The sequence below is a fragment of the Podarcis tiliguerta genome (genome assembly GCF_965153285.1).
Source record: "Podarcis tiliguerta genome assembly, chromosome: 8".
NCBI classification, from domain to species: Eukaryota; Metazoa; Chordata; class Lepidosauria; order Squamata; family Lacertidae; genus Podarcis; species Podarcis tiliguerta.
The window spans coordinates 12882112-12909116 of record NC_139541.1 but is presented as its reverse complement, the minus strand read 5'-3'; the positions used below and the strand labels follow the sequence as shown (position 1 = coordinate 12909116).

General features: G+C 48.9%; 1 protein-coding gene across 5 annotated transcripts in view; it reads right to left on the bottom strand.

Annotated features, from left to right (window-relative positions):
- Nucleotides 1-27005, bottom strand: part of PAX7 (paired box 7) — a 171172-nt gene that overhangs the window by 8618 nt on the left and 135549 nt on the right. For all 5 annotated transcript variants that reach the window (XM_083454058.1, XM_083454055.1, XM_083454054.1 and 2 more), the window contains one exon: nt 373-619. In XM_083454058.1, coding sequence (XP_083310184.1) covers nt 373-619 — 247 coding nt within the window. The remainder of the gene's footprint in view (nt 1-372; nt 620-27005) is intronic.

Below are 27005 nucleotides of genomic sequence, written 5' to 3'. Positions count from 1 at the left end.
TAATAATAATAGTAATAATACTGATGATGGCGTACTTATTTATGCATTGCATTTATGTTGGTCCATGGAGCGAAGAATGCCAACTTTGACTGGCATCCATTAATTTAGCAAATGTCTACACAGTTTTCTGTAAAATTTATCCTGATGTGGTTCTCTGTGTGGGTCCCTGCTTAGAATCATAGAATTGTAGAGTTGGAAGGGACTCCAAGGGTCATCTAGTCCAGCCCTCTGCAACACAGGAACCACAACTTCCCACCCACCTCCAGAGATGCAGAGGAGGTTACCTGTTGCCCTCCTGCATGAGTTTCTGCAACAATCACACCTCACCCCACCAACAGGCAGGGTCTTAACCCTCCGGTAGCAGATACTTACTTTGCCCGTACTGTCCATACTGGTAGCTGGCCACCGGGTCCACACTATAGCCGGTGGTGGTGTAGGTTGGGGGGCAGTAGGACTGCGAGGTGGGGAGGCTGTCAACAGACTTGATGGAGTCACTCCTCTGACTGCAGCTGGCCGAGATGGAGTTGGCGGTGTCCAAACTGCCGTGGAGGGGCGAGATGGAGAAGTCAGCCTGGGGCTGCGGGGGGACCCCGCTGGGGTTGCTCAGGATGCTCATGACCTGTGGGAGGGGGTTGCAAGATGAGACCCAAGTCAATGGGGAACAATGGCACCAGGCATACGATGCATGGAGAGAGAAAGCAGCAGCGAGCCAGAGGTTTAAAGAGAACTGAGTGCTTGGGAGGAACAGAATGCAAGAACGCCACAATTTGGATCGGGCCAGAGGTCCATCTGGTTCAGTGTCCTCTTCTGTACCAATGGCCAACCACATGCCTAGGGAAAGAAGGTAAGCAGGATCCGAGAACAACGGTACTCATCTCATTAGTTTTTAAACTCAAGTTTAAGAGTATTGCTGGATCAGGCCAACGAACCAAAAAGAAACCCCTGTGTTACAATAAGAACCAATCGCAACAATACAAACACAGCACGTAGGCTAAACGTTAGTAGAGACTATATAATATAACATAATAAGAATTTATTATTTGTACCCAGCCCATCTGGCTGGGTCTCCCCAGCCACTCTGGGCGGCTTCCAACAAAGATTAAAAATACATTAAAATGTCACACATTAAAAACTTCTATGATCACTGTTCTATTATACTGTATATTCTCTACTAACTATTAGCCTACGTGTTGTGTTTGCATTGTTGTGTTTGGATCCGGCCAACAGCCTGTCCAAACATAAAACACCAAACTTTAAAACTTCCCAGTACAGGGCTGCCTTCAGAAGTCTTCTAAAAGTTGGGTAGTTCTTTATTTCCTTGACATCTGATGGGAGGGTGTTCCACAGGGCGGGCGTCACTGTTGAGAAGTCCCTCTGCCTAGTTCCCTGCTATCTTCACTTCTCACAGGTAGGGAATTGCCAGAAGGCCCTCGGAGCTGGACCTCAGCGTCCGGGCTGAACAATGGGGGTGGAGATGCTCCTTAGGTATACTGGGCAAAGGCAGTTTAGGGCTTTAAAGGTCAGCACTGACACTTTGAATTGTGCTTGGAAACATACTGGGAGCCAGTGTAGATCCTTTAGGACTGGTGTTATATGGTTGCAGCGGCTCCCCGTCACCAGTCTAGGTGCTGCATTCTGGATTCCAGGTCACCTTCAAAGCTAGCCTCACATAGAACGCATTGCAGCAGTCCAAGAGGGAGATAACCAGAGCATGTACCTCTCTGGTAAGACAGTGCACAGGCAGGTAGGGTCTCAGCCTGAATACCAGATGGAGCTGGTAGTACAATATCATTTTAGTTATCATTTGGCCTAATCTACTCTTAAGAATGGAAGACTTTAAGAATAGCCCTAGCTAGTCCAGCATCATGTTTACAGTACGTTTCCGAGCACAATTCAAAGCGTCAGTGCTGACCTTTAAAGCCCTAAATGGCCTCGGTCCAGTATATCTGAAGGAGTGTCTCCACCCCCATTGTCCTACCCAGACACTGAGGTCCAGCTCCGAGGGCCTTCTGGCGGTTCCCTCGCTATGAGAAGCCAAGTTACAGGGAACCAAGCAGAGGGCCTTCTCGGTAGTGGCGCCCGCCCAGTGGAACGTCCTTCCACCAGATGTCAAAGAGAAAAACAACTACCAGACTTTTAGAAGACATCTGAAGGCAGCCCTGTTTAGGGAAGCTTTTAATGTTTAACAGACTACTGCATTTTAATACTTTGCTGGAAGCTGCCCAGAGTGGCTGGGGAAACCCAGCCAGATGGGCGGGGTATAAATGATGATGATGATGATGATGATGATGATGATGACGGTGGCCAACCTGATACCACCAATCGGAAACCAACAGCACTCTCATAGGAACCTAAGAAGATCTTTTGGATCATGCCAGTGTCCCAACTAGTCCAGCTTCCTGTTCTCACAGATTCCCCAGTGGGAAACCAGCAAGCAAGCACAAGAGCAACACTCCTCTCGTGTGGTTTCCAGCAATTGGAATTTGGAGGCAGGATGTCATATAGAGGAGGGAGAAAGGTTGTTTTCTGCTGCTCCAGAGAAGTGGACACGGAGCAATGGATCCAAACTACAAGAAAGAAGATTCCACCTAAACATTAGGAAGAACCTCCTGACAGTAAGAGCTGTTCGACAGTGGAATTTGCTGCCAAGGAGTGTGGTGGAGTCTCCTTCTTTGGAGGTCTTTAAGCAGAGGCTTGACAACCATATGTCAGGAGTGCTCTGATGGTGTTTCCTGCTTGGCAGGGGGTTGGACTCGATGACCCTTGTGGTCTCTTCCAACTCTATGATTCTATGATTCTATTCTATGATTCTATGATCCATCTATTTCTTGTGACTAATTTCTACTGCCAGTAGACTTAAGAGCATAACAGAAGCCTGGCTGCTGGATGAGCCCAAAGATTTAGCTCAGCATCCTGCTCTCTCACAGTGGCCACCCGGAGGCCCCAATGGGAAGCCGGCCACACTTGCGATTCCCAGCAAAGCCACTTCCTCCTCCTACTCTGACACAAACCTCTTTTCTGAATCTCGGACCAGTCCCTCTGCTTCCCTGGCAATGCTCTGACCACAGGAAACATCAGCTTCTCCCTCCTTGCTTTTTGGCAAAGCGCCGAAGTGCCGGCAGTGACCTCTGCGCCACTCCAAAGCTTTTCCTTTTTTTTATAAAGAAAAAGTGAGGGCGGGAAGGGGGGGAAAGTCTGAAAATGTAGCATAATCTTATTGACCTCAATTAATGCACCAAATTGAAAATGTTTGGAGCCCGGCAAGAGGTGGAAGAAAGCTTTTTATCCCTCGCTAACCTCCTGTTGGGAGGACTTTATTCTTTCCGAATGACACGCTGCTGTTTCGGGAGAGGCGATTCCTCGCCCGGCAAACAGTCCGATGGCTCCCCTTGCCCCAACGTCTGCTAGATATAAGCTTGAGATGCTGGCGGCTGAGCCTGGGACCTTCTGCATTCAAAGCAGATGCTCTGCCATTGAGTTGGGGCCCTTCCCTTGCGATACAGGAAGCTGCCATCTAACTTGGTGTTTCTTCAGACAAGAGACACTCCAAACCCTTCACGGAAATGTCGGGGATTGAACCTGGGACCTCAGAACTCCAGCACCAAGCTATGGTTCGTTCCCCCCAAATTAAGTAGGATCCTAGTCCTCATGGTTCTGAAAGACTCATTTAAACAGGGAACTGCCTTACAGAGAGTCAGCTATCAGACCAACTAGCTCACTAGAGTGTACGCCAGGGTTTCCCAAACTCATTTTGGGACTACAATTCCCATCATCCCTGACCACTGGTCCTGCTAGCAAGGGATGATGGGAGTTGTAGTCCAACAACAGCTGGAGACCCAAGTCTGGGAAACCCTGGACTACCCTAACTAGCTGTGGCTTTCTAGGGTGTCAGGCAGGTGGGGCTGGGAGAGGGTCCCTTTCTGAAACCCCAGTGACATCTTGCTGGTCAGTGTGGGCCAGAGATGGGGAAGCTGACTTCTGCCTGCAGATGTTGTTGGGCTACAGTTCTCATCAGCCCTGGACAAACATGGTCAATGGTCAGAGATGATGAGACTTGACTGATCTAGATGGGCCAATGGCTTGATTCAGCGTATCTATTTGTTTTTATTTACCTTGCTTATCCCCTGCCCTTTCTCCTCCAAGGAGCTCAAAGTGGGGCACCTGGTTCTAATTCTGCCCCGGTTTATTCTCACAACAACCATGAAAAGTAGGTTAGAATTGTAGAGTCAGAAGGGGCCACAGGGGTCATTTGGTCCAATCCCCTGCAATGCAGGAAGCGTTTTCCCCAATGTGGGGCACAAGTCTCATGCTCTATGGACTGAAAATGAGTGACTATGGGGTTGCCCAGTGAGCTTTATGGCTTCATGTTCTTTTCATCGGTATTTGAATAGGTTTGTGTTTTCATCTTGTTCCAATTCTATTACAGTTCAATTGATTTTTAATGATTATATATATATATATATATATATATATATGCTTTCGTAGATTTTCACGGGTACAGGAATGCAGGTTTTGGTGTCCTCGGGTGTCTTCCCGTGTAAAAGTTGGGGTGTCTAGGCGACGTCTAGGCGAGTGAGACCTCGTCGAAACGTCGCCTAGACACCCCAACTTTTACACGGGAAGACACCCGAGGACACCAAAACCTGCATATATATATATATATATATATATATTAGCTTTTTCGTATTTTATCTGTCTTGTTTTAACTTGTATAAGACGCCTCGGGTCCCAGTCCAGGGGGAAAAGGCAGGATATAAATAAATATAAAGGATTTGTCCTTTTCGTGTTGTTGAACAATGAGCACCATAATGCTATTTTTATCTTCCTGATGTATTTAAACTTTTGTATTACGTGTTTTTTTTTTAATAAGTCCTTTGAAACATTTCCTGTAGTAAGCAATGGATAAATGCAAGAATCAACCAATAATCTTATTTCTGAGCCAGGATTTGAACTCTGGTCTCTCCCAGGTCTTAGTCCAATACTCTAACCACCCTGGCAGCTCCCTGAGTGTGGACACTCTGAGCTAAGTGACCCTTACACCACAGATATTCCAACTAGTGAAGCTCTTCCACGTCCGTCCCATTTTATTAAAAAAACAACAACCCCCAAACTTGCAGATCCAAACTCTAGAGGAAAGGATTATTATTAGTATTTCCCTCTATCATGCTTTTCCTGCAATTGACCTTGCTTTCTCCTAATTTATTATGTCTTGGAGCGTTTACCACCACTAACAAGAAATCAATAGCCTCTCCGTATCTGAAAGGGTTTTTTTCTATATATATAAATAAAATATATTACTATCAGGAAGGAAATCTGTCATGTCAATCAGGGTGATTGGCATCCTTCCTGTCCCCGCCACCCAGCTCTCCTGCTTCTTATCAATTGCTCCCTCCAAAATCCCCTCTAGGCGTTCAATCAGACGCCGGCTCGAAGTGAAGTTTCCGATCAAAGAGGCTCTGGACGTGGCAGCAAACCGGATGGGGAGAAGCACACAAATTCCTTTGGGAAGCTTAACTGCAGAGGGTGAAGGCAAGGCTCACCCCGTTTCCCTGATGCTCAGAGCACCCAGCATTCCAAGGTAGACTGCTTCTGAGCATGGAGGTACCACCTGCTACTCATGTATGGCAGGAACATAGAACATAAGCAAAACCTCTTGGATCAAGCTCCTCCCTCCCACAGTAGCTGGCCAGATCTCCTAATGGAAACCCTGCAAGCAGAACCTGGGAAGGGTTAGAAACTGAGCTATGAAAGCTAGGAGCTGAATGGCACCTTAAACCTAGGTTATGTTGTGAATAACAAGAACATAAAGCTGAAAATGAATGAACTGCAGCTAAAATATTACAGTGGTACCTCAGGTGACATACGCTTCAGGTTACATACGCTTCAGGTTACAGACTCCGCTAACCCAGAAATAGTGCTTCAGGTTAAGAACTTTGCTTCAGGATGAGAACAGAAATCGTGCTCCGGCAGCGCGGCGGCAGCAGGAGGCCCCATTAGCTAAAGTGGTGCTTCAGGTTAAGAACAGTTTCAGGTTAAGTACGGACCTCCAGAACAAATTAAGTACTTAACCTGAGGGACCACTGTATGTTCATTTTTCACATGGTCTAGTCCTTCCCCTCCCCAACTCCTTAATATTCTTAAGAGGGTCTGTCTGTCTATCTACTTTTATGTGTCCTGAATCTTCCAGTCTCCTGAGACTCCAACTACCATTGTCCCATGCTGGCTGCTGGAGTCCCTACACCCTCACACAGGTTCATGGAAGAGGCCTTTGCTACAGATACTGATTAAGGTATGGAGAACCTCTGACTCTCCACATGTTTCTGGACTACAACTCTCACTATCCCAGGCCATTGGGCCATGCTTGCTGGGGCTGCTGGGAGTTGTAGTTCAGCAGCGTCTGAGGGCCCAAGGTTCCCCACACACCTGTGTGAAGTCCTACATGGGACAAAGAAACCGGGGGCACAAAAGAAAGGGACACTGTGTTCCAAGCTCATGACAATCTTGACTGCCGTGAGATCCGAGCCCATTTCCCAGCTATCCTAGTTATCTCCCACTTGGACTACTGCAATGCGCTCTATGTGGGGCTCCCTTTGAAGGTGACCCGGAAACTACAACTAATCCAGAGTGCGGCAGCTAGACTGGTGACTCGGGGCGGCCGCCGAGACCGCATAACACCGGTCTTGAAAGACCTACACTGGCTCCCAGTACGTTTCCGAGCACAATTCAAAGTGTTGGTGTTGACCTTTAAAGCCCTAAACGGCCTCGGCCCAGTATACCTGAAGGAGCGTCTCCACCCCCATCGTTCTGCCCGGACACTGAGGTCCAGCGCCGAGGGCCTTCTGGCGGTTCCCTCATTGCGAGAAGTGAAGTTACAGGGAACCAGGCAGAGGGCCTTCTCGATAGTGGCGCCCGCCCTGTGGAACGTGCTCCCATCAGATGTCAAAGAGAAAAACAACTACCTGACATTCAGAAGACATGTGAAGGCAGCCCTGTTCAGGGAAGTTTTTAATGCGTGACATTTTGGTGTATTTTTGGTCTTTGTTGGAAGCCGCCCAGAGTGGCTGGGGAAACCCAGCCAGATGGGTGGGGTACAAATAATAAATTATTATTATTATTATTATTATTATTATTATTATTATTATTAGTGTGGTTAGAGTGGACCTTTGAGACCAGGGTACAAATCCCTGCTCAGCCATAGTCACTCGACTGGGTGACCTTGGGCTGGTGTCTCCTTCTCGGCCTGACAACCTTATAGGGTTGTTGTGGGGATAAGATGAGGAGGGAGAGAAGCACACATGCCACCTGGAGCTCCTTGGAGGCAGAGCTGGGAAATAAATGCCATGAAATAAAATTAATAAACTGGAAATTTCCCAAGTTACCATTTTTCAGGCGCCAGAAGCAAAGGGCCACTCTATCTCTCTGTATCTCTCTGTCCTCTTCTTTTGGTGGTGGCGGGAACTAGCAGTCCACCCCCACCCCCCAAACTCTCTTTCTACAGAGCCCTTACACATTCCTCCCCTCTGGGATTTCATCACTCTCTCACACACTTTAAAAGAAGGGGAGTTTTTTTTTTTTTTAAATGTAATTAATTCTCTCCATTTCTGAGCTAGCCCTCAGGGCCTCTGGCCGCCGAGGCTCAAGCCGCAAAATGTGCACCCTTTACGATAAACGGAGATGGCTTCAGAGTGCAAACCACAATTAGGCAAACCAATCTCAGCCATCAATAGCTTTATTTTAGGTTTGGAGGGGGACGTGGGCGTAGGGGGTGGGCATCGGGTGGGGAAAGCCCACTGGGTCTCCAGGGCAGGTGGGTATCGGAGAGCGAAAGGCGAGCGGCACAAGACCCAACTATTGCTGCTAGACAGGAGTGTACGAAGATGCTGTAGACAGAATCAGACCCATGTGGCTCCCTCTATCTCAATGGGTAGGAGCAGCTCTCCAGCATTTCTGACAAGGAGTCTCTTCTGGTCCTACCTGGAGATGCTGGGAATTAAACCTGAGACCTTCTGCAAGCTAGGAAGATGCTCAGTGACTGACCTGTGGTCCTTTCCCTAAAGATGTTCTGAGAATCACAGAGTTGGAAAAGGAGCCTGAGGACCATCTCTTCCACCCCCCTACAATGCCGGAATATGCAGCTGTCCCTTATGGGGATCGAACCTGCAACCCTGGTGTTATCAGCACCACATTCTAGTCCTCTGGATAAAGGGCTTATTGAAATAGGACCCTAGGAAGCTGCCTTAGTCAGACATTGCTCCATCTAGCTTAGTACTGGCTACACTGACCGGCAGCAGCTCTCCAGGGCTTCAGGCAGGGAGTCTCTCCCAGACCTACCTCAAGATGCCGCCAGGGTCTGAACTTGGGAACACCCTGCAAGGAAAGTAGGGCTAAACTCTGAGCTATGGCTCTCCCTTAAGGCACAGCAAGAACATAGGAAGCTGCCATGCTAAGTCAGACCATTAGTCCCTCCAGTGTGTCCCCCCCCCCGATGTTGCTAGATTCCAACTCTCATCAACATCATTGACCGTATGTTGGCTGTTGTGAGTTGTGGTCCAGGAACAACTGCAGGGCTGCAGGCCCCCCATTCCTGAACTAGACCATCACTTGCCTTTAGTGCCCCCAGCCAGCACCATCACAATTCTGTCTTCCTTTAATGGAGGGATGTGGGATCTGTGGGGTCCTCCAGATATCGCTAGACTACAATTCCCATCATCCCTGACCCCTGGCCATATGTTGGCCAGGGCTGATAGGGGCCAGCATCACCTAGAAGAGAGCCAGTGTGGTGTAGTGGTTAAGAGAGGTAGACTCGTAATCTGGGGAACCGGGTTCGCGTCTCCACTCCTCCACATGCAGCTGCTGGGTGACCTTGGGCTAGTCACACTTCTTTGAAGTCTCTCAGCCCCACTCAACTCACAGAGTATTTGTTGTGGGGGAGGAAGGGAAAGGAGATTGTTGGCCGCTTTGAGACTCCTTTGGGTAGTGATAAAGTGGGATATCAAATCCAAACTCCTCCTCCTCCTCTTCTTCTTCTTCTTCTTCTTCTTCTTCTTCTTCTTCTTCTTGAGGGGCACACCTTTCCCATCCCTGAACTAGACTATCACGTGTCCTTACTGCCCCAATCTATTTCCACCACAACTCTGTCTTCTTCCAGGGCTTGGGGATATCAGACCTTCTGGATGCTGTTGCACAACAAATCCCCTCTCCCATCAGCTGTCTGTCGCTGATGGGAGATGGAGTCTAACATCACTGCAACCCCAGGTTCCCACTTCTTGCTCTAAGAGAGATCCTTCTATCAATTCTATGATTCTCCGTATGAAACCTGGAGCTATGAGCCCTCTCCTTATCATTTATTCACTGATCTAGCCCACAATTGTCTAATTCATAGTTTCCTATCTGCAAGCAACACAGGTGAGGCACGCCCCACCTTCATCTTTGGAGAAGGACCATGTATCAGTTTTGCAACACACATGTTAGCCTTCTCTTGAGACATGGGCTGTAGCTCAGGGGTAGAGCATCTGCTTTGAATGAAGAAGGTCCCAGGTTCATCTCCAAAGGCATCTTCAGGTAGGGCTGGGAGACCCTGAAGAGCTGCTTTCTGCCATTGTGGTCAATACTGAGCTGATGGACCTGTGAAACTCCAGTTTTGTTGGACTATCTCCCATTGGCCACAGTCAAGCTGGCCAATGGTCAATATTGATGGGAGTTGCAGCCCAGCAACATCTAGGGGACCGCAGGTTTCACAACTGGCCCACAAGTCATTGGTCCATTGAGCATACGGGAAAAAGAGCTTGAATTTAAGCAGCTGGATCAGGCCAAAGGGGACCCCATCTAGTCTAGCATCCTCCCCACACAGAGCCCAGCCAGATGACCCAATGGGAAGCCCATGAGGGCAACAACATTCTCCCCACTCATGCACCCCAGCAACTGGTTTTCAGAGGCATGCTGCCCTCCGATCCTGAAGGTATCATATAATAATAATAATAATAATAATAATAATAATAATAATAATAATAATATCATAGAATTGTAGAATTGGAAAGAGGCACCAAGGTTCATCTAACTCAACTCCCTGTTCAACATTCCCTGACAGACTGCCATTCCGTCTCTGTTTAGAAATCACATCGCCATCATACTGGTAGTCATTTTGTCCTTCTAAGGCAAGCGCTGAAGAGTCTGGGTTGGGAAGAACGCAATCCCCCCTCGACTTTGCAAGACAAGAAGAAAATCCCCTTCCTTCTTTAAATGGCCACGAGAGACCCTCCAACCTCCTTTTCCCGTTTGTTCTCCCTTATCACAATATTTGAAAAGCTTGGTTGGAATTAGATTGGAAAGGGAGATGTTTCGGGTGGTGGGCTGAGAGAGAGAGAGAGAGGGAGAAAGTCTGTTAGGTCATTGATACCGAAAGCTCCATCCTCTACGTGGAATCCCTTTATGAGGGATGGATCTTGGCATCATTAAGGCGGATTCTCTTGCCTCGCTCACCACTCCATTCCCTAATCCCCAGAGAGTATTCAAGGAACGCTTCTTTCAAACCTAACTTAATATTTCCCATCTCCGCACTGAGATCCTTAAACCTCATTTTATCCCTCTCTCAGCCGCAAAGCAAACTCCTTCCTTCTCTCTCCGCCGACGTGTTAATACCCTATACATAATCACAGACTGATTTGCCTACAATGGGAATTGGTAAGAGCAGCTATTTTAAAAGGGACATTAAAGACTACAAAAGACCGTATTTTAAAAACTATTGGAAAGTTGGCACTGCAAATGCAGAGAGAAAGAGTCTATTCATTTTATAGGAAGAGTTCAACGGCCCGTCTAGTTCATCATCCTCTTCTCTGGGTGACCAGCCATATGCTTCAATGGGAACCACCCCCTGCAGGATCCAAGCATGAGAGCACTATCTCTCCCTGAGGCTTCCAACAACTGGTATTCAGAAGCATTGCTGCCTTCAGCCAGGGAGGCCAGAACTTGGCCATCATAATAAATAATAATAATAAATTTTATTTATACCCCGTCCTCCCCGGCCAGAGCCGGGCTCAGGGCAGTCAACACCAGTAAAATTACAATAAAAACACAATGGGGGGGGGGGGGAACCAATTTAAAATACAGGTTAAAATGCAATTTAAAATGCAGCCTCATTTTAAAAGTAGCCCATGGATCAAAACAGTAAGGGGAGGGAAAACATAAGAGTCCAAACCAAAGGCCAGGTGGAACAGCTCTGTCTTGCAGGCCCTGCGGAAAGATGTCAAGTCCCGCAGGGCCCTGGTCTCTTGTGACAGAGCATTCCACCAAGTTGGGGCCAGTACTGAAAAGGCCCTGGCCCTAGTTGAGACCAATCTAACCACCTTGCAACTTGGGACCTCCAAAGTGTTGTCATTTGTGGACCTTAAGGTCCTCCGCAGGGCATACCAGGAGAGGCAGTCCCGTAGGTATGTGGGTCCTAGGCCGCGTACTATCATGGCTAGTAGCCATCGATAGCCTTACCCTCCATGAATTTGTCCAATCCTCTTTTAAAGACATCCAAGTTGGTGGGCCTCACCGCCTCCTGCAGCAGCGAGTTCCAGAGTTTAAAATCACAGCTTCGCACGCTGTGTGAAAACACTGAGGGGCGTGGAGGCTGCTAAAAGGAGGCCTGTAACTCAATTAGGCTAAAGAGGGTTCTCACTGTAGCCAGCCAGATTTCCCCATGAGAAGGCTGCAAGCAGTACAACAGCAAGCGTAACAGGAACACTTACCCCACTTGTGCTACCCCGCAAATGCTATGCAGAGACAAACAATGTCTCTGGCATTGAGGGTAGAACTTAGGCCCTGTGGCTAGTAGCCATTCATGAATTTACTGAATCTTCTAATCGTCCGACTCAGTAGAAGTTCCTAAGCAATTTGCTCGGCCAACGAGAAATGCATTTCCCAAGCAATAGGGAAATACCTACTGGTGATTAAAATAATAATAATAATGAGACATTTCAGTTATTTAGACATTTCATTTATTAAGAACATGCTGGATCAAGCAGGTGCCCATCTAGTCCAGCAACCTGTTCTCACAGAAGCCAGCCAGATACCCATGATGGGAAACCAATAACAGCAACTCTCCTCACTGGTGATTTCCAGCAACTGGTAGAGCATAGCCCTGCCCTCCATGAATTTGGTGGCCAATACTATAACTTATGAGACCTTCTGGATCTGGCCAAAGGCCCATCCAGTGCAGCATTCTTTTCTCACAGTGCCCAACCAGATTCCTGTGTGAAACCCCCAAGCATGACCCAAACACAAAAATAACTCTCCTCTCCTGTAGTTTCCAGCAACTGGTATTTGCAGATTGTAGCCATCATGGCTAGGAGTCATGAGCAGCCCTCTCCTCCACGAATACCTCTGGCTAAGGTGAAGGTAAAGGGACCCCTGACCATTAGGTCCAGTCGTGGCCGACTCTGGGGTTGCGGCGCTCATCTCACTTTATTGGCCGAGGGAGCCGGCGTACAGCTTCCGGGTCATGTGGCCAGCATAACTAAGCCGCTTCTGGCCAACCAGAGCAGCGCACGGAAACACCGTTTACCTTCCTGCCGCAGCGGTACCTATTTATCTACTTGCACTTTGATGTGCTTTCAAACTGCTAGGTTGGCAGGAGCAGGGACCAAGGAACGGGAGCTCACCCCGTCACGGGGATTCGAACTGCTGACCTTCCGATCGGCAAGTCCTAGGCTCTGTGGTTTAACCCACAGTGCCACCCGCGTCCCTCTGCTCTAAAACCATGGCTAGTCCTGCTCCAAAGCAGGAAGGGCCTGAAAAACCAAAACAAAGCACCCTACACATTTTACTGCTAAGGGTCAAAAGGGGCCTATTAAACTATCCCCCAAATTAAAAAAACCAAACAAAAACCCAAGGTTTTCTGAAAAGGAAAAAAAACAAACAAAGCACATCATTGTGGTTTCTCCTCCTTCTCCTCTGCAGCCCTACACCGGCACAAATCGACAAAGCCGATCTGAAACACACCCCACCTTCTTCCTCTCCCCTCCTCCCTGTTCCTCAGTTGAGCAGATCGGTCCCTCTGCTCCTATCGCCCACCCCCCGCAGGCACCAGTAATGGAGTCAGGGTGGTGGTTCACTGCTTCCAAACAAGATTTCGCGGAGATCCTTTGAGGCTCTCCCCACATCCCCCTTCTCTGCTTCTTCCTTCCTTTTTTCCTGGGATGGCAAAAGGGAAGTATCTATAAATTGTGAAAAGAGATGTATACTACAAAGGGTTCTACCGAGTGGCATATCCCTGCCTCAGGCTAGGCTGGCTGGCTGGCTGGCTGATAGTCTTCCAATCTGCGGTGGAACTCTCCTTCTCTGTCTCTTTCTTTCTCCCCCCCCCCACTTCTCCCCACCTCTGATCAAGCGGACCGCTGCAATCAGTTAAAGTCCAGCTTAACTACAGTGTAAGATACACCAGTTAAGTCAAGCCAATGCCTCAGGGCATAGGACCGGGGAAAAAATCGAAAGAGAAAGAGGTGGGGTGTGTGTGTCTGTGGGGAGATGAAATAGCCTCGATAAAGTTCACCAAACATGGTGCCAGCTAGCAAGATTCCAGGCCAAACACTGAATTTACTCCGGGATGGCTAGTGAATGGAGAGAGCCTTAAACAATTGAGAAGCAATTCCTTTCCACCAGCTTCCTCTCTCGGTTTGTTGCTCTAGTCATATGGTTCTCAAGGAAAGGCTGCTTTAAATGGAGACATCGGAAGGTGTTGTCTCAAACCATGTCAGACTGACTCATCCAGCTCAGCTTTGTCTACACTGGCTGGCAGTGGTTCTTCAGGGTTTCGGGCATTAAGGGAGGCATTAAGTTTAAATGAAGACTTTCTGCGTGCAAAGCAGATGCTCAACTGCTGGGCCCATAAAATAAACTAAGATCCCAGCCCTTGTGGTTTTGAATAAAGGGAAGCTTTAAACAGGAACGCAGAAAGTTGTCTTAAATTATAAGTTCACCCAGCTCAGTATTGACTGGCAATAGTTATCTGGGGTTTTGACAGGGAATAGTCCCAGCTCCCAGGGACGCGGGTGGTGCTGTGGGTTAAACCACAGAGCCTAGGACTTGCCGATCAGAAGGTTGGCGGTTCGAATCCCCGCGACGGGGTAAGCTCCCGTTGCTCGGTCCCTCCTCCTGCCAACCTAGCAGTTTGAAAGCACGTCAAAGTGCAAGTAGATAAATAGGTACTGCTCCAGCAGGAAGGTAAACGGCGTTTCCATGCACTGCTCTGGTTTGCCAGAAGTGGCTTAGTCATGCTGGCCACATGACCCGGAAGCTGTACGCTGGCTCCCTCGGCCAATAAAGCGAGATGAGCACCGCAACCCCAGAGTCAGCCATTATTGGACCTAATGGTCAGGGGTACCTTTACCTTAGTCCCAGCTCCACCAGGAAATCACAGAATCATAGGACTGTAGAATTCCAAGGGACCCAATGGCTCATCTAGTGAATCCCAAGGACCAAGCCTTTGGAACTTTTGTACGTATGTTCTGCAGCTGAACTACAGGCCCTTCCTTTCAGACACAGGAGGCTAGAAAGCTGCCTTTGCAGATTCAGACCCTGGGTCCAAAGCAAACAGGATGACTCCAACTTTTCTATCATGCATGTGCAATAACCAATAATACAAATCTCCCTAAATTGGTGTACACAGCAAGATAGAGAAAAGGTATGCAATTGCATCTCTGCCCCCAGTCAGGTCTTGAATTAGAAATGGTCCTTTCAGTATAAAATAAAATGGTCTGAGCTGGGTTGCACATGACACTGCCCGTTTGCATGTGGATCGGGGCCTCATAGTTCAGAGCAGGGGCTCCTAGGCCAACAGATCACACAGGGGATGGCTCTCCTCCACATTGAGGGCACGTCAGCACTGGAAACCTAAACCGGTTTAACCGCCTCCACTCCTCACGTCCCCCTTTCCAATTGAACCCCGGATATTAGGGAAATCTGCTTAAAGGAATTTGCGCATTCTCTGCTAGCACTGAAACGAATGGGCTCTCAAAGCCCAGGAGTCTGTAAATTTTGATGTGAAATCTCAATTGGTTATTCTTGGAGTAGCCACCAAAAATATTGGTATGCAGAACACAATGCTATTGGATATTACTGAGAGCATATACTGTTGCATTTGTTTTCTTAACACCTCCCAGTTAAGGCAATGATCCTCACCCTGTTACCAAGAAGCAAGCCCCTACTTCTGAGGAGTTAGGATTGCATTGTAAATTGCAAAAGGAAGATTCTACCCAGCGTGTTAACAACCAGTACCATGGACAGCTCCTGTTACAGTATAACTTCTTAGTAAGGCCAGATTCACAACGTACTCTTAAAGCACTATGATAATACTTTAAACAGTCATGGCTTCTTGCAAAGAATTCTGTGAGTCGTAGTTTGCTAAAGGTGCTGAGAATTGTCAGGAGACCTGCATTCCCCTACCAGACTACAACTCCCAGAGGTCTAGTAATCAATCCCTCTTCATGGGAAGGGTAGCTCCAAGAGGGGAATGGGGGTCAGGGTCTCCTGATAACTCTTAGCACCTTTAACAAGAAGAAGAGCTTGGATTTGATATCCTGCTTTATCACTACCCAAAGGAGTCTCAAAGCGGCTAACATTCTCCTTTCCCTTCCTCCCCCACAACAAACACTCTGTGAGCTGAGTGGGGCTGAGAGACTTCAGAGAAGTGTGACTGGCCCAAGGTCACCCAGCAGCTGCATGTGGAGGAGCGGGGAATCGAACCCGGTTCACCAGATTATGAGTCTACCGCTCTTAACCACTACACCACACTGGCTCTCTACAAACTACAGTTCCCAGAATTATTTGCGGAAGCCAATATTGTTTAAAGTTGAATCATAGGGTGTTAAATGTATGGCCTAAAAAGGCATCATCCAGAGGAAAGGAATACAGTACTTGGGGAGACACTGCCTCACACCCAGCATTTCCTAATCTATGAATCCAAGTCATTGAATGAAAGCAGATTGTTCCATGGAGATAGCCACAAGAACAAACCATGGATCATGGCCTTACTCGCATTTCCCCCCACATCTTCCTGCAGGTGTGGGGAACTAGTGCCCCTCCAGATGCTATTGGACTTCAACTCCCATCAGCTCCAGCATGGGCAAAGGTCAATGATAATGGGGAGTCCAGCAACATCTGAAAATCCTTCTGCCCGGACACTGAGGTCCAGCGCCGAGGGCCATCTGGCGGTTCCCTCGCTGCGAGAAGCCAAGTTACAGGGAACCAGGCAGAGGGCCTTCTCGGTAGTGGCACCTGCCCTGTGGAACGCCCTCCCACCAGATGTCAAAGAGAAGAATAACTACCAAACTTTTAGAAGACATCTAAAGGCAGCCCTGTTTAGGGAAGCTTTTAATGTTTAATAGGTTATTGTATTTTAGTGTTTTGTTGGAAGCTGCCCAGAGTGGCTGGGGAAACCCTGCCAGATGGGCGGGGTATAAATAAATTATTATTATTATTATTATTATTATTATTATTATTATTATTATTAACAGATGTGTCCCTCACCTACTGTCATGGCTGCTTCATATGAGCCATTCCCAGCATAAAAAAGTAAGAGTCCGCTGGATCAGACCAACAGCTCATCTAGCCCATCATCGTGTTCTCTCAGTGGCCAACCAGATCTCCCGATGGGAAACCTACAGGCAAGATTCAAGCACAAGAACCCTCTCTCCTCCTTCCCTGTCCAGCAACTGGTATTCAGAAGCAGTGCTGCCTCTGACAATGGAGCCAGAGCACAGCCATCGTGGCTGGGTAGCCACTGATAGCCCTCTCCTCCATGAATTTGTCCAATCCTCTTTCAAAGCCATCCATGTTGTTGGCCACCCCTGTCTCCTGTAGGAGTGACAGGGATTAATAACAACAGCTAAAACAGCCAAAGAGCCACTGAGTTTCAGCGATGCCATTCTACAGGAAGCCATTCTATGCTGAGTGAGAATATTGGTCCATCTAGCTCAGTGTTGTCTACGCTGGCAGTGGCTCCTCAGGATTCTGGACAGGGCTCTCTCCTATCACTGAACCTGGGACCTCCTGGATGCTCTACCCCGGAGCTACAGGCTCCCCCTAAAGCAGCCTTTCTCAACCTATGGGTCCCCAGATGTTGTTGAACTACAACTCCCATCACCCCAGCAAGGCCAGAGCTCAGGGATGATGGGAGTTGTAGTCCAACAACATCTGGGGACCCACAAGTTGAGAACCACTGCCCTAAAGGATAATGGGAAGATGCTAGCTTTGAAGGTGACCTGGAAACTACAACAAATCCAGAATGTGGTACCTAGACGTATGACGGGGAGCAGCTGCAACCATATAACACCAGTCCTAAAGGATCTACACTGGCTCCCAGTATGTTTCCGAGCACAATTCAAAGTGTTGGTGCTGACCTTTAAAGCCCTAAACGGCTTCGGTCCAGTATACCTGAAGGAGCGTCTCCACCTCCATCGTTCTGCCCGGACACTGAAGTCCAGCGCCGAGGGCCTTCTGGCGGTTCCCATGCTACAAGAAGTCAAGTTACAGGGAACCAGGCAGAGGGCCTTCTCGGTAGTGGCACCCGCCCTGTGGAACGTCCTCCCACCAAATGTCAAAGAGAAAAATAACTACCAGACTTTTAGAAGACATCTGAAGGCAGCCTTGTTTAGGGAAGCTTTTAATGTCTAATAGGTTATTGTATTTTAGTGTTCTGTTGGAAGCCGCCCAGAGAGGCTGGGGAAACCCAGCCAGATGGGCGGGGTATAAATAATAAATTATTATTATTATTATTATGACAGCCCTAGACTCTCATTCCCATCTCTGGCATCCTGGAGCTGCTACAAGGATGTCACGCCTGGCATTTCAGAAGCAAGAGTTTTGGGCTCCGTCTGCTCTCCGAAGTTTGCAAGTGCAGAAGAGACGTCTGATCCTGAGATAAAGTCTAGGAAAGCAGGGATTAGAACTACTTAGTGGAGGAAAAGGGAGACGAAGGCAGGGGCTGATTATTCTGCAGATACGACTGTTTAAAGATAATGATTGCATAAATTTAATTAATGCTTTTTCATGCCACAAATGGCCGTTTTGTAATTAATGTATCTAGCCTCGCTAAGCACGGGAGATCACATCTCCCATCCTTTCCTCCCCCACCCCACCCCCGTCCTCCTCGCCTGTGTCCTCCTCCTCCTCCCCCTCCTTCTGTCCTCCGTCTTCCCATTTAATGAAAGACAGAAAACAGATGACAGAAACAATTTATCAACGGGTTCGGGTGTCAAACGCCTAATTGGGTGCGCCAGGTTACTGGAAAGTGAATAGAGGGTGGTGGTGGGGGTTTGAGATGTGGGGAGGGCTCGTTCCCCCCTCGATCGCTGTGGCTTTGGGGTGGGTGCTCCTGACAGCGGAGGTGCAGAAGGGGGGAGGGAAGGAGAGGGGATAAAGTGTTCCTCGTTAATTGACGGAGATTAGGATATAGATTGGCTGTGGCAGCGACTGGGCAGTGACAAGCAAGGGACAGGCGGAGCTGATTAACATCCGCGCAAACAAGCTGCCAGATCTCACAATGTGTTAAGTCCTGCTTGTGATGACAACGCTGATCAGTCTGTACTTGTGGCAAGGGTGAGAAAGGATAAGTGCACACCGGAGATGGTCTGGTGGAGCAGCTAGTGAGGAGTATTCCTGCACCAATGCCCTCCAGACTTTGCTATACTCTGCCCGTACGGGCCTGTCCTGACAGACTCTAGGGTTGTGCGCCCATCTCACTCAAAGAGGCCAAGGGCCAGCGCTGTCCGAAGACACTTCTGGGTCACATGGCCAGTGTGACATCGCTGCTCTGGCGAGCCAGAGCCGCACACGGAAACACCGTTCACCTTCCCGCTAGTGAGCGGTCCCTATTTATCTACTTGCACCCAGGGGTGCTTTCGAACTGCTAGGTTGGCAGGCGCTGGGACCGAACTGCGGGAGCGCACCCCGCCGCGGGGATTCGAACCGCCGACCTTTCGATTGGCAAGCCCTAGGCACTGAGGCTTTAACCCACAGCACCACCCGTGCCCCTGGTAGTTGGCCATAAAGGTAAAAGTAAACGACCCCTGACCGTTAGTTCCAGTCGTGGCCGACTCTGGGTTGTGGCGCTCATCTCGCTTTATTGGCCGAAGGAGCCAGTGTACAGCTTCCGGGTCATGTGGCCAGCATGACTAAGCCGCTTCTGGTGAACCAGAGCTGCGCACGGAAACACCGTTTACCTTCCCACCAGAGAGGTACCTATTTATCTACTTGCACTTTGATGTGCTTTCAAACTGCTAGGTGGGCAGGAGCAGGGACCGAGCAATGGGAGCTCACCCCGTTGTGGGGATTCGAACCACCAACCTTCTGATCGGCAAGTCCTAGGCTCTGTGGTTTAACCCACAGCACCACCCGCGTCCCTATAGGCCATTGCTTGCCTTCACTGCCCCGACTACCTCCATCACCAATCTGCCTTCTTTTAATGTAGGGATAGAAGACCTATGGCCCTTCTGATGCCATCATCCTTGACCACAGGTAAGCTTGATGGGGCTGGCTGGAATCCAACAGCATTTGGAGGGCCTCAGGTTCCCTATCCTTGAACTATCTCTTGCCTTTATTGAATCTTGAACTATCACTTGCCTTTATGGACCATGGCCCTTCACTTTTTCAACAACAACAATGACGTTGAATGCAAGAAATCAAATCCATTGAACACCACACCATCACATTGGGTAGTATCCTAATCAGTGGTAGTTGTAATCAGAGGAAATCCATAGGGATGTAGTCAATGCTAGTATACTCAGAGTAGATCCACTGAAATTAATGAATCTAAGACAGCCACGTTAATTAATTTTGGTGGGTTTGCTCTGTGTAGGACTAGCATTGGGCACAACCCATTGACATGAATGGACTGAACTTAACCTCAGTGGGTCTACTCTTAGCAAGACTGGCACTGGACACGACTTTCAAAGTCTGGCTCTGGAGACAAGATGTGGATGGTCACTGCCTATAATGGCTTTAAAAGGTAGTGGTGATATTTAAGGAAGAGGATATATTTATTGAGGGCAGATCATTGTGCCAGATCAAAGGAATGTCCAGCTTTAGAAGCTGAATACTAGTTGCAGGAAGACTCTTGACTTTCAACTCAGTGTAGACCCATTAAAATGAATGGACTTTAGGTAGTCATGTCCATTAACACCAAAGGTTCTATTCTGATTAGGACTAGCATCAATGGATATGGCCTAAAGTAGCTCCATTCATTTTTGCTTCTGTCCTCACCTGTCACTCACATGTGGTCCCCAGAAGGATCATTATGTGGCCTTTAGGTTGATAAAGGTTTCCCAGCCCTGATTTGGTGTCTTTCACAGGGGCAGTTCAGGGACTTGGTGTCTTTCAGCTGTCAGTGTTTAATGGATACATTGGGCCCTACCCCTTAAATTTTCCTCCACAGTGCTCTCCCCACCCACTTGTTGAAATAGGACTAGCCATCTTGACTTAGCTCTATGACCCCCCCCCCAACCCCCCGCCCCACCATACTGGTCTGCTCACTCAAGCTGCCCTTCTAGATCAGCCTCTTTCAACCTCGGGTTCCCAGATGACGTCGGACTACAACTCCCACCATCCCTAGTGAGAAGGGCCCGCAGTCAGGTATGATGGGAGTGGTAGTCCAACAACATATGGGGACTTAAGGTTGAGAAAGACTGGTCTCAATCAATGTCCTTCAACTTTGGGTCCTCAGATGTAGGTGGACTACAGCTCCCATAATTCTTGAGCATAGAGCTAAGCTGGCGGTGGATGTTGGGAGTTGTAGTTCACCCACATCTGGGGACCCAAGGTCAAAGAACAACACTCTAGATACCAATGGCAGAGCCCCTGGTCTATAGTGAATCCTGCTTGTCGCAGAGTTATCACCACAATAACAATCGGTTGCACACAACATATTGGCGACGAAGGGATGAGGCTGTCACGGTTTGTTTCGCTGTCACATTGCCCGCCAACACACCCCAAACAGGCAATTGATATTTATTAGGGAACATACAATAACTGTCTCGTTAAATCAAGATTCAGGAGCGGGCTGGGAGCCTTAATTTAAAGTGTCACCGGTTGGGCAAATTATGGAAAAGAGTTAGGCCGCCAGAGGAGGCGAGAGGGACAGGGAAGGCGGTTAGTTGAGCGGGCAAGCGAGCTGGAGGACGGCTAGCCTTCCTCAATAACCAGCCGCCATCGAGATGGGAGCTCCCAGCTTCGGCTTCTAAATGGCAGGCCGTGTTTTCGAGGCAGCCTCGAAAGCAAAGGTTAATGCTCGAGATTGCATTCCAATTGAAAACGCAGCAACCGGTAAATTTGGTTTGTGTTGAGTGGAAATGCTTGATCTGCTATACTGTCATTGCGGGGGTAGGTGGACAATGGTGCTGCGGGAAGGTTTACGGTAGCGTGTCCAGGCGAAGCGCGTTCGGGGCACTGGGAAAGGGGGTGGGGGTTTGAGGCTCACGCACTGTCCTCTCCCAGACTCGCTCTTTCTCTCCCCTTCCCAGACAGAATTAAATTTCGAAGTTTAATGAGTTGCGAAGGGGACGCTTGGATGAGGACGGTCCTAGACCTTGCCAAGAAATCATATACTGTACTTAGCGCTCTCTCTCTCTCTCTCTCTCTCTCTCTCTCTGTATACATATACATGTGAGGAGGGGGAAGGGAAGAGAGAGCGAGGGAGGCGGGAAACCCATCAGGGTATAGAGCAAGTGAAAAATGTCAGGGTAAATTGTTCTTGACAGTGTTAATGTCTGCACCTCATAGCAATAATTACATGTAGATAAATGGTGAAATAGCTCTCAGCTGGAGCCTTCAGGCTAAGTGCAGATGCTTCTAACTGCCAGCTGGGGACCTTTTACATGTTTTTTTCTCTGTGTGTGCCTCCCCTGCCTGCAATTTCCGTTCCTTTTGGCTGAAGACGGAGGGAATAACACTTCATTAAAAGCCATCTTACAGCAGCGCCGTCTGCACCTTTAAACCTTGCATCATCGCAAACCCTTCATGACTATTTTAGTCTAGAGCCCCCTGCTGGTTCCTGCAGGCAACAGCAAATGGTTCTCGCCTCCTTGCCTGCTGACCCCATCCTAGATATGTGTAGGTCAGGTAGGGCAGAGATGGGAAATCTCAGGGTGAGGGGTGTGTCATATGTAGCTCTCCAAGCCTCTCTATCCAGCCCAGGGAATTTTCCCTAGGCCTGTTTTTTAGCCTCCTCAAGTGCAAACATGTCTTGGCTGGGCTGTGTCCTTGAACTCTGATGGTGCTTCCTGCTTGGAAGATCAAGATGGGTGTGAGGGTTTATGCAGAAACTTGCCCGTTGTATGAATATAATTTTTATGTTGGTTGCCCCACACACTTTTGTGTTTCTTTTCCTCCTGCCTGCCAGAAGTGAATGTGGGTTTCATTGGAGATGCCAGCGATAGAATCCGGGACCTTCTGTGTACAAAGCATATTCTCTGCCCTGGGGCCATGCAGTTTGTTCTGCAGGAGATGAAGTTGCCTTAGAACAGCAGTTTTCAACCTGTGAGTCCCCAGATGTTGTTGGACCACAACTCCCATCATCCCTACCTAGCAAGGCCAGAGCTCAGGGATGATAGGAGTTGTAGTCCAACAACATCTGGGGACCCACAGGTTGAGAACAGCTGCATTAGAAGATGGAAATGGATCATTGGGCCAACTATTCCCCAGACTCTCTACTCCAGAGGGGGCTGCTCCATTTGGATCAGCATCCTCCTCCTTAGTGTTGCCCATTGTGGATCTCAGAAGAGAGGAGGACAGGGAGAAAAATAGAATGAGTTGGCTCCATTTGTCATTGGCTCTGGCTCCACCTATTTCTGGGCTCCCTGCCTTCTGCTCCACCAGTCCCAAGGGGCATCAGCCCCCATCAAGCTCTTGGGTTTTCTCCGGTGAAGTTCTACTCAGAGTAAGGTAAAGGTAAAGGGACCATTAGGTCCAGTCGTGACCGACTCTGGGGTTGTGGCGCTCATCTTGCTTTATTGGCTGATGGAGCCGGTGTACAGCTTCCGGGTCATGTGGCCAGCATGACCAAGCCGCTTCTGGCGAATCAGAGCAGCGCACGGAAACGCCGTTTACCTTCCCGCCGGAGCGGTACCTATTTATCTACTTGCACTTTGATGTGATTTTGAACTGCTAGGTTGGCAGGAGCAGGGACCGAGCAACGGGAGCTCACCCCATCGTGGGGATTCGAACCACCGACCTTCTGATCGGTAAGCCCTAGGCTCTGTGGTTTAACCCACAGCGCCACCCGTGTCCCTATCTACTCAGAGTAGACCCACTGAAAACAATAGATCTCAGTCATGGCTGTTGATTTGGATGGGTCTACTCTGAGCAGGCCTGTGGTTCCTGCATTGCAGGGGTTCAGACTAGATGACTCTTTGGCCCCTCTTCCAACTCTACAATTCAATGACTCCGTAACTGAATGACTAGCTGTGCATGAAGTTGGAAAATGCTGCAAGGTACATGCTCTTTTCGCTCCTGATATTTGCAACAAACTGTTCCTCTCCGTGAAGTGCCAGAGAAGAGAGGGAGGAAACACAAATACAAAACACAGTTCCATTCTTCGGAAAACAAAAAATATGTTCTTTGGAGCTTCCCAGTTGTCAGACACCTTTTTTGTTTAGCTCAACAACTAATCCACTTATCGGTGGATAAGGCTCTGGGCACATCACCGGAACGATAAAAGGCGTATACACACAAAATAAAAAAAATTAGCAAAAATTTGCCTATGGCTGCTTTACATTTAAAACAGGCGCTTGGAGAGAGAGAGATAGAAAGAGAAGCGACGACGATACACAAACAACGCCAAGGAGCGGGGGGGGGGGGAAATAACAAAATCCAACTCCCGACAAACTCTGTTTCCTCGGGAGAGATTCTGGCAGATAACAGTGCTAATGCTTTGTGTGTGTGCATGTGCAAATTCCCCTTTCTTAGATGACACTGAATGTTGAAGCTGCAGAGCAACAGATGATGGTATCAGCAAAATAAATAAATAACAGTATTTGAATTAACAATGGATGCGGCTGATATTTTTACCCACTGCTTTAAAACTAGATGCAGAAAGTTCCATGGCAAACTAGAGGATAAACAGCTTCCAGCTCCTCCACTAACCCCCCACCCCCCGGCACCACTCACTTTGCTGGCAAGATCCATTTCCATCTGGAGGAGCCCCCACCTCAACTGAATGGGATGTGCCATCGTTCATAATATTCATTGTTTAACTTTAAAAGCTGCCTAATGTATTAGAGCAGTGACCCTCAAGATCAGCCTTTTTCAACCTGTGGGTCCCCAGATGTTGCTGAACGACAACTCCCATCACCCCTAGCTAGCAAGGCCAGAGCTCAAGGATGATGGGAGTTGTAGTCCAACAACATCTGGGGACCCATAGGTTGAGAACTGCTGCTCTAGATGCTATTGGACTCCCAACTCTCATCCCTCCTGACCGTTGGCTATGCTGGCTACTGGGGTTAATGGGAGCTGGAGTCCCAGTCCCTGAACTAGTCTTTGGTGTCCCAAGCTACCTCCATCAGCACTCTGCCTTCTTTTAATGCAGAGATGAGTAATCCGTGGCCCTCCAGATGTTGTTGGCTTCCTTGACTTCCTGAACATTGGCCATTCTGGTTGCTGGGAAATGGAACCAAACAGCTTCTGGAGAACCATTTCTGAACAAAGCCATCACTTTCCTTTGCTGCTCCCCAAGAAGACATCAAACTCTGTCTCCTTTTAATGAAGGATGAGAAAATTGTGGCTCTCCAGAACTTGCTGGGCTTCAACACCCATCACCACTGACCCACTGGCAGGAGGTAGGGAGCCCAATGGTAGGTGGAGCCAGAACCACTGACAAGCGGAGCCAACTCACTCTGTTTTTCTCCCTGTCCACCTCCCTGCTGAGTTCTGGGTTGAGCAACACTGAGACTAAGAAGCAGGAAGCTGGAAGGCAGCACCCCTGGTCATGATGTCTGTGGATGGTGGGAGCCACAGGTGATACACCAGCATCTGCAGAGCCACAGGTCCTCCCCCCATCCCTGACTACAAGGATCTGAAAGAAATTCTGTGCTGCTGGCAGCTAGAGCAGGTATTACTGGGCTTGATGCTTTGGACAGGCTTATTGGAGTGCAGGAGAACAGTACAGAGTGCCTGCATTGCCTGGGAGTCCAACAGCAGGTGGCGCTGATTCCAGTTTGTCCCCATCCTCCTCCTCAAGGGCATTAATTCCAGTGGGCCTATTCTGAGTAGCAGTGGGACACGGGTGGCTCTGTGGTCTAAACCACTGAGCCTAGGACTTGCCGATCAGAAAGTCGGCGGTTCGAATCCCTGCGACGGGGTGAGCTCCTGTTGCTTGGTCCCTGCTCCTGCCAACCTAGCAGTTCAAAAGCACGTCAAAGTGCAAGTAGATAAATAGGTACCGCTCTGGCAGGAAGGTAAACGGCGTTTCTGTGCGCTGCTCTGGTTTGCCAGAAGCGGCTTAGTTCTGCTGGCCAGATGACCCGGAAGCTGTACGCCGGCTCCCTCGGCCAATAAAGCGAGATGAGCGCCGCAACCCCAGAGTCGTCTGCGACTGGACCTAATGGTCAGGGGCTCCTTTACTTTTACCTTACTTTGAGTAGCACTAGTACTGGATACCCACCCAAGCTGATTTTTGGTAGCTCCTTCTAAAAAGCTCTTTCACATATGATGAAACAACCAGTGTGTAAAAAGTCAGGTTCTAAAACATGGACAAAGTGCAGAGGGGCATATTGTGGCAGTTATGAAATTCGGCAAAGCAAGAGAAGCCCAGGCTGTCAGTGCTCAGTGCCAGAGTGACATCACTGTTGATAGAACCCACTAGAATTGTAGAGGTGGAAGGGACCACAAGGGGTCATTTAATCCAGCCCTCTGCAATGCAGGAATCACAGCTAAAGAATCCCTGACAGATGGCCACCCAACCTCTGCTTAAAAAGGAGAGTCCACCACTTTTCAATGGCGCTTATTCCACCACCGGATAGTATCCACTGTCAGAAAGTTCCTCCTAATGTTTAGTCAGCATCCCCTTTCTTGAAATTTGAATCCGCTGGTTTGGGTCCTCCTCTCTGGAGGACCAGAGAACAAGCTTGCTCCATCATCCGTGGAGCAGACCTTTTTGTACAGTCACTGCAGCTTTTCAAATCCATTCAGGATGCAAGCTTTTTTGCATGGGTACACCACCCGGAGGGACGTGGGTGGCGCTGTGGGTTAAACCACAGAGCCTAGGACTTGTTGATCAGAAGGTCAGCGGTTCGAATCCCCATGATGGGGTGAGCTCTCGTTGCTCGGTCCCTGCTCCTGCCCACCTAGCAGTCAAAGTGCAAGTAGATAAATAGGTGCCGCTCTGGCGGGAAGGTAAACGGCGTTTCCGTGCGCTGCTCTGGTTCGCCAGAAGTGGCTTAGTCATGCTGGCCACATGACCCAGAAGCTGTATTCTGGCTCCCTCGGCCAATAAAGCGAGATGAGTGCCGCAACCCCAGAGTCGGCCACGACTGGACCTAATGGTCAGGGGTCCCTTTACCTTTACACCACCCGCATTAGGCTGCCAGAGCTCGATTTGCCCAGCTTAACAGGCACTCCATGGCTCAGCGTGGATTAAATCCAGCTCCGCTTTGCAGCAACGGGCACTTTCTCTTGTGACCCTACTGGACTGAGTGCATGATAGTGCGTCTCCCCCCAGCGCTAAAGCTTTCACTTGCTCTCCACTGGGAGGGACGGTACAGGGAGCTGGGAATTAATCAAGAGGCGCACCTGTCAGGCTGGCATCTGGAACTAAATGGAAACACTTGCCGGTGAATGAACTTCCACCTCTTGCCCTCCCCACCCCGTTTCCCAGACAAGGCGGTGTCTCTCAGTGGCGCTTTGACGAGGGGTCTCGGCATGGCCAGACCTGGGGTCAGGGGTGAAAAGCACAGCAAAGAGGGTGAAGCAAAGGGCAAGAGGAAAAGGGGTTATTATAGAAATAGACAGACAGATAGATGATAGATAGATAGATA